At 44.7% G+C, this 11,298-nt stretch overlaps 1 protein-coding gene across 1 annotated transcript in view; it reads left to right on the top strand.

Annotated features, from left to right (window-relative positions):
• Positions 1-10,096, top strand: part of LOC306962386 (uncharacterized protein) — a gene marked incomplete at its 5' end in the record, with an annotated part of 36,574 nt that extends 26,478 nt beyond the window's left edge. Inside the window, 6 exons of the mRNA XM_079555506.1 lie at positions 86-697; positions 1,160-1,534; positions 1,817-2,056; positions 7,047-7,199; positions 7,279-7,361; positions 9,914-10,096. Coding sequence (XP_079411632.1) covers positions 86-697; positions 1,160-1,534; positions 1,817-2,056; positions 7,047-7,199; positions 7,279-7,361; positions 9,914-10,054 — 1,604 coding nt within the window. The 3' untranslated portion in view covers positions 10,055-10,096. The remainder of the gene's footprint in view (positions 1-85; positions 698-1,159; positions 1,535-1,816; positions 2,057-7,046; positions 7,200-7,278; positions 7,362-9,913) is intronic.
• Positions 10,097-11,298: the final 1,202 nt, after the last annotated feature.

Genomic DNA, 11,298 nt, shown 5'->3' on the forward strand with positions numbered 1-11,298 from the left:
GAGAAAGTGTTTTTGTGTTCTCATGAAAATTGAAATATCTGTTTATTTGCTTATTGAGAACATAATGATCTATTTTTTTCTGCAGTTCCGTCTCCTGTCCCAGCCCCGAATCTCGAGAAGACATCTGGATCTGGATCAGCCTCTGGTTCTGGTCTGGGTTCAGGTCTGAAAGAGTCTGAGGGGTCTGGACTCGAATCTGCGTCTGGTTCTGGGGCAATCTCCGGGTCTGAACTGTCAGGGTCTGGACTGTCTGGATCTGGACTATCTGGATCTGAACTGTCCGGGTCTGGACTGTCAGGGTCTGAACTGTCAGGGTCTGGACTGTCAGGGTCTGGACTGTCAGGGTCTGAACTGTCTGGGTCTGGACTGTCCGGATCTGAACTGTCGGGGTCTGAACTTTCAGGATCTGAACTGTCGGGATCTGGACTGTCTGGATCTGAACTGTCAGGATCTGGACTGTTGGGGTCTGAACTGTCGGGGTCAGGACTGTCGGGGTCTGGATCTGGCATAAACCTGGTTTTCTCTGGCACAGACTCGGTCCCGGTCCCATACGGGTCGGGGTCTGGTTTTGGAGGTCCACAGGAGGCTGGAGGAGAGGGGAGTGCAGTGCTGATTCTGCCCATACCTGAGGTGCCGTTCTCTGGGGATGGCAGCGGGGACCTCTCAGAGTCCGGGTCGTCTGGAAAGTTCAGCGGAGGTGAGAGATCTGTAAAGATTTGCACCACATGAAAGACCTTCAAATAAATCACATGATCAAATCTGAGGCTAGGACCATCAGGACACAGATAAACATGACAGATACAAGCTGGGTTTCTGCAGCAAGAGGAAAACAAATAAACTTGTGTTGGTGAAATTCTAAGAATCTCAAAACCTGAACGGATTCTGCAGTACGAGACCAGGGAGCGCTGGATGTGAACGGAGAGGAGTTGAGAGATAGCCTGGAAAAATACAGACTGTACCAGCTGTAACATATGCAAGCAAACAGGAAGCGGAGGAAACTAATCAGTGAAGGGCAGTCAGTAGCACTATTAGCGGTTTAGCATTAATATTTAAACAGAATTATGAATCACAAAACTCCACTAGTGCGTCCCCAGCTTTAGAGAAACATCTTCCAAAAATTACTGAGGCCTTCTTGTTTGTCTCGGTCGTCTGATTCCAGGTTTCAGTGGCGTCTCGTCCGCGTCTGGAGACAGTGAACTGTTTACTGGGTCTGGGCTCGCCTCTGGGGTCCACTCAGGTCTGGGGTCTGGACTCAGTGGATCCTGGTCCAATTCTGGTTCTTCTGGTTCTTCTGGTTCTTCTGGTTCTTCTGGTTCTTCTGGTTCCGTGAGCTTCATTGACGGAGACCTGCTGGATTTCACCGTCTACTCCGGGTCCAGAAAGGAACTGGGCGGAGGCGTCCTGCTGTTTTCAGGGTCCGGGTCTGGGCTTGGATCGGGGTCTGGGCTTGAGGATGTCTTCTCTGGTTCTGGAAAATCTGGATCGGGCTCGGGTTCTGAGAGTTTCTCTGGCCTCAGCGAGGTCACGACATCAGGTAAGGAAAACACACTAGACCTCTCTAATTTGATCCGATCTGGATATGTGGAGTTCTGATGATAATACCTGTAGTACATTTACAGTATTTAATTATTTGTGCATGATTTTTGTACATTTGATAACATTATAATGGATTAGTCATAGAGAGTCGGCTCTTATATCATTTCCATCCCAAAGAGGACCTTCAATGTTCAGGACTGAGTTCAAACAAATACAGATGTATTATTGACTCTAGTTCAGTTCCTTTGTCACTGTAATAAATCCTAAATCTTTCTGATAGGTCAGTTCTCGGGCCTCAGTGAGATGTCGGGGTCAGGGCAGGCACCACAGGAGGCGTCTGGAGTCCTGCTGTTCGGGTCTGGGTCTGGGTCTGGTTCAGGGTCCGGGTCCGGTTCTGGGTCCGGATCGCACCCGATTTACCTTGCTACGTCAACAACTCCGTCTGTCACTGAGAGCACAGGTCCCGCCTCATTGTTTGCCCCGCCCACTCAGGAGAACTCCACCAATCAGCATCCTCCAGGTGAGCGTCCTATAGCCGTTAGCATTAGCCTGTTCAAGGAAAATGAATCCAAACATCGTGAGCTCTAAATCAATCAATCAATCAATGGTTTTGTATAGCCCAATATCACAACAGGAGTTTCTCACAGGCCTGCACCGAACATTAAGGCAATAAAACAGAGCCGTAAATAAGACAATGTAATGTCCAGGCAAGTGAAATATCCAGGCAAACATAAACATAATGTAAAAGATAAAAGATAACTTAGGCTAAAAGTTTAGTAGGTTTGCAATAAAGACAACCCTTAAAGGGGGGGTATTATGAAAAATTGACTTTTTCAAGCTTTGCATCATGTTTATATGTCATTCCCTCATTAAAAACATGCAAATACTGAAAAAAGAGTTAATATAAACAAGTAAATGACAGCAAGAATGACAACAATGACCGTGAGATTGAACTGTATCTGTCGAGAGAAACTGTGTCCGTTAAAATATGAAATGTTGTGTTCAAAACACAGAAAACCCTCTATGAATGTGGTTGAAAAAACCTTTTTCAAAAATAAATATAGTAAAAAAAAAAACATTATCGACTGTTCCAAATTATTATGTAACTCATCGTTTCAATACATTTTAAAGCTTGTAATTAACTGAAAATGGTCATTTATTGAATTTGTAGCATTAGGAGCTCATATTTACTCAAATCAAAAGCTATTTCAATCAAAAACATCTTAACAGGTCAAGTTATATTTTACCATAGGAGCCCTTGTGTGATAGCAGCTTCAAAATTCTTAAATCCTGAAAACTTGTGAGTTTTTGGACAGTTTCTGCTTGGATTTCTTTGCAGGATGTTAGAATAGCCTCCCAGAGCTGCTGTTTGGATGAAAACTGCCTCCCACCCTCATAGATGCTTTTCTTGTTGAGGCTCCAAAGGTTCTCAATAGGGTTGAGGTCAGGGGAGGAGGGGGTCCACATCATGAGTTTCTCTCCTTTTATGCCCATAGCAGCCAGTGATGCAGAGGTATTCTTTACAGCAGGACATGGTGCGTTGTCATGATGACGATGATTTTGTTCGGGAAAACATGGCTCTTCTTTTTGTAGCATAGAAGACAGTGGTCAGTCAGAAACTCCACATATTTTTCAAAGGTCATTTCACACCTTCAGGGAGCCTAAAAGAGCCTAAAGGGGCCGACCAGCTCTCTCATTATGATTCTGGCTCAAAACATGACTCCGCCACCTCTTTACTGACATCATAGCCTTGTTGGGACATGGTGGCAATTCACCAACCATCCACTACTCCATCCATCTGACCATCCTATTAAATTCATCCTCACCTTCAACATCACTGTCTGGTTTGGTTCACTCACTCTCACCTGCCGCAACATGCTCAATAAAATGATCAAAATCAGCAATAAAATCATTGGTCGGGAGCAGGACTAGCATTTATGACTCCAGAGTTCTGAGGAAAGGAACCCAGATCTCAACAGACTCCTCACACACCCTACACTCTCACTACGCCCTGTTACTATCAGGGTGTAGGTTCAGGTCCCTCCCTCTGGGGACAAAGAGGGCGATCTCCACTTTCCTCCCTACCTCCATCCGCCTGCTGAATAAATGGGGTTAAACGGCCTCATCAGTGAAAAAGACTGTTTGGAAATGAGTCCTCATGTATTTCTGAGCCACTGCAGCCGTTTCTGTTCTTCAGCTTCAATGAACAGTTTGGTGGAGGCCTGGATAGAAGGTTTATGCACAACTGCACCAGCAGCTTCAAATACCTGTCTGCTGCTTTGTAGCAGCTGTTCTCTTAAGCTGATGTATTTGTCCTCCAGAAACCGTCCTCATTGTGCACAAACCCGTGTGTGCTCTGAATTCAGTCACAGTTCTCTTAAAGGAATAGGCCACCGTTTTTAAATACTGAGATATGCTCTTACCTCACTTTAGCCAAGTTAATATATCCCAGTCTGGTCTTTGTCCGTGCGCTCTGCCAGGCAAACGGAGCACATACGCAGCCTCTCCCACATGTCACATAGCTCCAAAAAAGCTCACGATAGAAGCTACCAAGCTCTTCCACGTGTTCCCTATTTAAATAAAGTTACGTGAAGTGTTTTCATGCGAAGTATATTTACACAGAAATGTAACATGTCGATTTTATAAGCAAATAAAAAGGGGGACTATATTGTGAGGCGTAATGATACGAGGAGCAAAACGTCCGCGCAGTAACTCCTAAAGACTTCCCCCGCTCACTTCCGTCAATAACCTTTAGGAGTTACTGCGCGGACGTTTTACTCCTCGTACCATTACGCCTCACAATATAGTCCCCCTTTTTATCTGCTTATAAAATCGACACGTTACATTTCTGTGTAAATATACTTCGCATGAAAACACTTCACGTAACTTTATTTAAATAGGGAACACGTGGAAGAGCTTGGTAGCTTCTATCGTGAGCTTTTTTGGAGCTATGTGACATGTGGGAGAGGCTGCGTATGTGCTCCGTTTGCCTGGCAGAGCGCACGGACAAAGACCAGACGGGGATATATTAACTTGGCTAAAGTGAGGTAAGAGCATATCTCAGTATTTAAAAACGGTGGCCTATTCCTTTAACAGTACGATGATGATGCTTAATCTTTCATGAAATATCAAAGGTTTTCATACCTAGACAAAGGCATTCAGCTATTTCACGCTTTTCATCAGCAGAGAGATCCTTTTTCTTTACCATATTGCTTGAAAATTATGGTCTGCTTAATAATGTGGAACGTCCTTTTTCCGTAGTTTTTCCCTTAACTGGACTTAACCTGAAAACTGATCATCCCAGGTCTCTGAGATTAATGTCAGTGACTCAAAGAGCCCAGAGACACAAAACCATCCTTGAGTTTCATTGGAAAACTTAAAAAAAAAAAAAAAAGAGAGATAAGATAAGAGATAATCCTTTATTGATCTCACAACGGAGAAAATCACTTGTTACATTTATGGCACTGAAATACAATTTACATAATAATTTGGAACACAGTGTATACTGTCACACCACTCCACAAAAGAAAACATTTTTAAAACATGGAATATTATTGTCCACAAGAAAAATGTACACCTATGTCACGCGTGTTCAGCTGAAGTGTCTGTGTCCACACGTATGTTCAGCTGAAGTGTCTGTGTCCACACGCATGTTCAGCTGAAGTGTCTGTGTCCACACGTATGTTCAGCTGAAGTGTCTGTGTCCACACGCATGTTCAGCTGAAGTGTCTGTGTCCACACGTATGTTCAGCTGAAGTGTCTGTGTCCACACGCATGTTCAGCTGAAGTGTCTGTGTCCACACGCATGTTCAGCTGAAGTGTCTGTGTCCACACGCATATTCAGCTGAAGTGTCCGTGTCCACACGTATGTTCAGCTGAAGTGTCTGTGTCCACACGTATGTTCAGCTGAAGTGTCTTTGTCCACACGCATGTTCAGCTGAAGTGTCCGTGTCCACACGTATGTTCAGCTGAAGTGTCTGTGTCCACACGCATGTTCAGCTGAAGTGTCTGTGTCCACACGTATGTTCAGCTGAAGTGTCTGTGTCCACACGCATGTTCAGCTGAAGTGTCTGTGTCCACACGTATGTTCAGCTGAAGCGTCTGTGTCCACACGTATGTTCAGCTGAAGTGTCTGTGTCCACACGCATGTTCAGCTGAAGTGTCTGTGTCCACACGCATGTTCAGCTGAAGTGTCTGTGTCCACACGTATGTTCAGCTGAAGTGTCTGTGTCCACACGTATGTTCAGCTCAAGTGTCTGTGTCCACACGCATGTTCAGCTGAAGTGTCTGTGTCCACACGTATGTTCAGCTGAAGTGTCTGTGTCCACACGCGTGTTCAGCTGAAGTGTCTGTGTCCACACGCATGTTCAGCTGAAGTGTCTGTGTCCACACGCGTGTTCAGCTGAAGTGTCCGTGCTCAGGTGATTTTCGGGAGACATTAGTTTCTTGTCCCGCCTCACGTCATCTGGACCTGTGTAAATAAACGGGCGTTGGGCCTGAAACACAGACTCTCATTGATCCGGGCCGGGGCCGAGTCAGGGGCGACTCCCTCGCCTTCTGCCCACACGCACCCCCTCCCTGAGCGGGACAGGAGTCCACACACACACCCCTCCCTGCTCCGGGACACGCTCCGCTCTGTCCACGAGCAGGGAGGGTCTGGGGGAAAAACCAACAGTCAACTTCCTCTGTGCTTTCTTCCGAAAGGCCAAAAACATGAGCTGCATGGCCAGCAAGTTTAAGAGAGGAAACAAAACCACAACGGGCAGAAGTGAGAAAACCCTCTGACCAGTGCTGTCCTGGGACGCTGAATCTACTCTGAGGAAAAGATGCTTGGAAAGAGTTGTTCAAGTTAGCAGAGATCAAACCAGTCCTTACCTGAAAAGGAATTTTTCGCAATTCCTTTGTGGATTATTGAGTTCAAGAACTTAAAATTGTATTAACTCAGTTTTTGAGGTCACAAATAAAGGAACAGGCCACCATTTTTCCAAACTGAGATCTGTTCTTAACTGAGCTTAGGCGAGTTGACACGTACCTGTCTAGTCTTTTTGCCTGTGGAAGAGCTTGGTCGCTTCCAACTTCACCCCCGTTTTGGAGCTATAGGAATACATTGGGAGAGGCCAAATGATGACAACATTGTTGTTTTGCATGACTGAGGGCACGCACATCACTTTGCTTTTTTGTCAAATTTTTGTTACTTGTTTAGTTTTTTGTTTTGTCTTTTGACACTTGCTGTTTAGTGGCTTTTTGTCACTTTTTTTACTTTGATGTTTTTGTTGTTTTCATCATTTTTTCCTAGTTTTTTGGCTCTACTTTGACACAAGTTTTTTAGATTTGGGTAAAGCGAAACTGTAGAAAATGTGCTTGGTTCAGGTCGGGGTTGAGAGGTTAAGAGGTGGAACCAGTTTACTCTGATACTTAAAGAAGTAATGGAACTACAGTACCACTTGTGGAAGGAAATGTGACAAGAAGGAGACCAGCCTGAACGTTGGGTGAATGTGTTCTTGCTGCAGGTTCCTGTGAGGACGGCTGGAGCGCCTTCTCTCTCGGCTGTTACCTGTTCGCGTCGGAGCGCCTCACCTGGCCGGAGGCGGAGCTTGCCTGCAGAGAGCTGGGAGCTCACCTGGTCAGCCTGAACTCGGCGGAGGAGCAGGCCTTTGTGAGAGGTACAAACCCAAACCCGGGCTGACACCTGCCGCGCTGTTTGTTTTCGTTAACTCTCTTTTTCACTGTGGCCTGTTGCAGATCTGGGCCCCGTTTATCAGTGGATCGGACTCAATGACAGAGACGAGGAGGGCACCTTCACCTGGACCGACCAATCCGCCCAGGTGAGGCGTGGGAGGGCATCTGACTCAGAGCTGACCAAATTATTTCCTTTTTTAATGTCATCTGGAGCGTTATGATTCTGTTTTTACTTCTGTTCTCTTGTACAAACTCTTCATTCATTCACAAATCTTCATCGACCCTGGGCACAATTCACATTCATTTTTAAAAGATCAGTCCTCACTTTGCCTGATCAGACCCAGGAGATTATGCAGAAATGATCTCTGAAATGAGTCAAATGAAGGATATTTCTCAAAGATAAACAAGCCAGTAGAACAGTGTTAGCCTGGCCTTAGCCATCCGTAAACTCTGGTCAATTATAACTTCCCTACATCGGTTGAATTTCAACCTACCATTCAGTGAGCGGGGGAGGCGGGGCTTGTAGGTGACGTCAAGCATTTGCGCCGCATTTGCTAGTTGTAGTTTTTCAATGGTGGCGGATACGGAAGTAAAGGAAGCTCTTCAATCTGTTCTGGCTCAGCTCCTAAATATCCAGAAATGAAAATTGAAGCCTTGGAATGAGCAAGGAATGTCCCCAAGAGTTATGACAGAGTCATGATAGAGTCATGATAGAGTTATGATAGAGTTATGATAGAGTCATGATAGAGTTATGATTGAGTCATGATAGAGTTATGATAGAGTTATGATAGAGTCATGATAGAGTTATGATAGAGTTATGATAGAGTTATGACAGAGTCATGATAGAGTCATGATAGAGTTATGATAGAGTTATGATAGAGTCATGATAGAGTTATGATTGAGTCATGATAGAGTCATGATAGAGTTATGATAGAGTTATGATAGAGTTATGATAGAGTCATGATAGAGTTATGATTGAGTCATGATAGAGTCATGATAGAGTTATGATAGAGTCATGATAGAGTCATGATTGAGTCATGATAGAGTCATGATAGAGTTATGATAGAGTCATGATAGAGTTATGATTGAGTCATGATAGAGTTATGATAGAGTTATGATAGAGTCATGATAGAGTTATGATAGAGTTATGATTGAGTCATGATAGAGTCATGATAGAGTTATGATAGAGTTATGATAGAGTCATGATAGAGTCATGATAGAGTTATGATAGAGTTATGATAGAGTTATGATAGAGTTATGATAGAGTTATGATAGAGTTATGATAGAGTTATGATAGAGTCATGATAGAGTTATGATAGAGTTATGATAGAGTTATGATAGAGTTATGATAGAGTTATGACAGAGTCATGATAGAGTCATGATAGAGTTATGATAGAGTTATGATAGAGTCATGATAGAGTTATGATTGAGTCATGATAGAGTCATGATAGAGTTATGATAGAGTTATGATAGAGTTATGATAGAGTTATGATAGAGTTATGATAGAGTTATGATAGAGTTATGATAGAGTTATGATCACTGCTTCACTCACTCGGGCACAATACATACGTCACGACGAAACGCTAGTGAAAATCAGATCCAGTCGTTTCAAAGGAGTTCAGCCCTCCCACCTGATAACGGATCAATTATGAAGGTCCAGACCCTTGTGCCAAACAAAATGAGTACGAGGGTCTGGTAAAACCAGGCTAGAACAGTGTGCATTTTCCCTGACACAAAGTGACAGTGACGACTTTAAGTGGCCCTTTGACTAAAGGTTTTCACTGATGAGACGAGAGGAAAAGGTGAAGGTGGTTCGTCACCATTTCAACAGTCCAACAGTTGAATGACTGTTTTCATAGAAATCAAAACCCGAAGTCCAGCAGAAATAATTCACTTTTTTTCGAAAGCGTTTCTGTTACCTGGATGTGAACAAAAACATGAATTTAAAAATACCTATCTACTTAAATTAATTAGTTGAATTAGTTTAGAATGAATCTGATCTGACTAAAACCTTTTGAGTTTTCTTCAACTATAATTGGACAACTCACATTTAGAAATGACTCCAAAAGAGGGCTTCCAAAAAAGCACTGTAATGAAGTATTTTTGCACCTAGAATAAGAGTAAACATATTTTTTTAAGTAAACTGAGATTAAATTTCAAGTGCAGCGTGATGTTTTTATGTTCTCTTTTTATGTTCTCTTTTTATGTTCTCTTTTTTTCTCTTTGTTTTTAGCTTACTTGCACAAATGAAGCGTAAATGTTTTAAGAAAACTTGACCTATTTTCATAGACTTTTTGTGTTTGACCTTTGTTGTCAGCCATGGGATCTTTGCCTCTATACCGTCCTGTCAGATTGATGTTACACCGCCCCCTGCTGGACTTTAGCACGATGCAAACTCCTGGATCCACCTTTTTATTCAGGAAAACGTCACTGGGGCTTGTTTGGATTATTTTACTACATTTTGAACCTAAAGCCAAAAAACTTTCAAGAGGACCTTATTTTGAGTAATTCCGACTCGCCAAGTGAAAACAAATCTGTATTATTAAGTTTTATCATCCTGAGATACTTTTATTCATAAAGTGTGAAAATACTTAGAAATAAGTAAAGTTCCCTTGAAATAAGTTGATTTCCCCATGATCGGTATGTAAAAATAAAAGAGTAGAGGAAAAGGAGGGTCTGACGGTTTGTGTTTCTGCAGGGCTTCGCCCAGTGGCGCCCCCATCAGCCGGACTCATACTCCGGCCCAGACGAGGACTGTGTGGCTCTGATCCCGGACGACAGCGACTGGAACGACGTGCCCTGCTCCTACCACCTCCCCTTCACTTGTGAGATGCCCTGAGCGCCCCCTGCAGGATCCTACAACCTCCCCTTTCACCGTGAGCGCCCCCTGATGGATCCTACCATCTTCCCCTTTCACCGTGAGCGTCCCCTGCTGGATCCTACCACCTCCCCTTCACCGTGAGCGCCCCCTGATGGATCCTACCATCTTCCCCTTTCACCGTGAGCGTCCCCTGCAGGATCCTACAACCTCCCCTTTCACCGTGAGCGCCCCCTGATGGATCCTACCATCTTCCCCTTTCACCGTGAGCGTCCCCTGCTGGACCCTACCACCTCCCCTTCACTTGTGAGATGCCCTGAGCGCCCCCTGCTGGATCCTACCACCTCCCCTTTCACCGTGAGCGCCCCCTGCTGGATCCCACCACCTTCCCTTTCACCATGAGCGCCCCCTGCTGGATCCTACCACCTCCCCCCTTAACACCCCCTGCTGGACCCTACCACCTCCCCCTTCACCATGAGCGCCCCCTGCTGGACCCTACCACCTCCCCCTTCACCATGAGCGCCCCCTGCTGGATCCCACCACCTCCCCCCTTAACACCCCTGCTGGATCCAACCACCTCCCCCTTTCACCGTGAGCGCCCCCTGCTGGACCCTACCACCTCCCCCTACACCATGAGCGCTCCCTGCTGGATCCCACCACCTCCCCCTACACCGTGAGCGCTCACCCCTGCTGGACTTTATTTAAAGCTAAGTTATTGAGAGGACGGCGGCCTGCAAGGGTCAGACTTAGAGTCAGAGAGTTCTATTTTATTTAAAGAAAAGTCTATTCTTCTCTTCTGTTTTGTCGTTGTTGTGTCTTCTGTTGGTTATCCGTCGGTGAAAAGCCGCTGGCCCGAGTCCCACAGGCTCCATCCTCCTCAGTTTTTATTTAGGGTTGAGTACTGTTAAATGATAGCACTCTGGCATGGGCAGAGGAGGTCAGTAATAACTAATAAGTAAATCTACTACAGTACAGTACTAGCGCTACAGTATTAGGATCTGTACTTTACACGAGTCGTATTTGCGTCTTATTTTTGCTTCACTACATTTCTGTAAAGGCTTCATCGTTCATGTTCAGGTTAAAAGCCTAATACACGCTCTATGAACAGCAGGTGGCGCTGTGCGGATGTGCTGCCACTGACTCACCACAAGGAAGAAGGTTTGTCCCTGTGGTGTTTACAGAGGGGGATTCAGGACCCATTTTCATTACTGTGATTTTTCCAAACACTGGTTTAAGTGGTTTCGGACTTTTTACTTCGAGTACAG

This window comes from Gobius niger (genome assembly GCF_951799975.1).
Source record: "Gobius niger genome assembly, chromosome: 4".
Taxonomy (NCBI): Eukaryota; Metazoa; Chordata; class Actinopteri; order Gobiiformes; family Gobiidae; genus Gobius; species Gobius niger.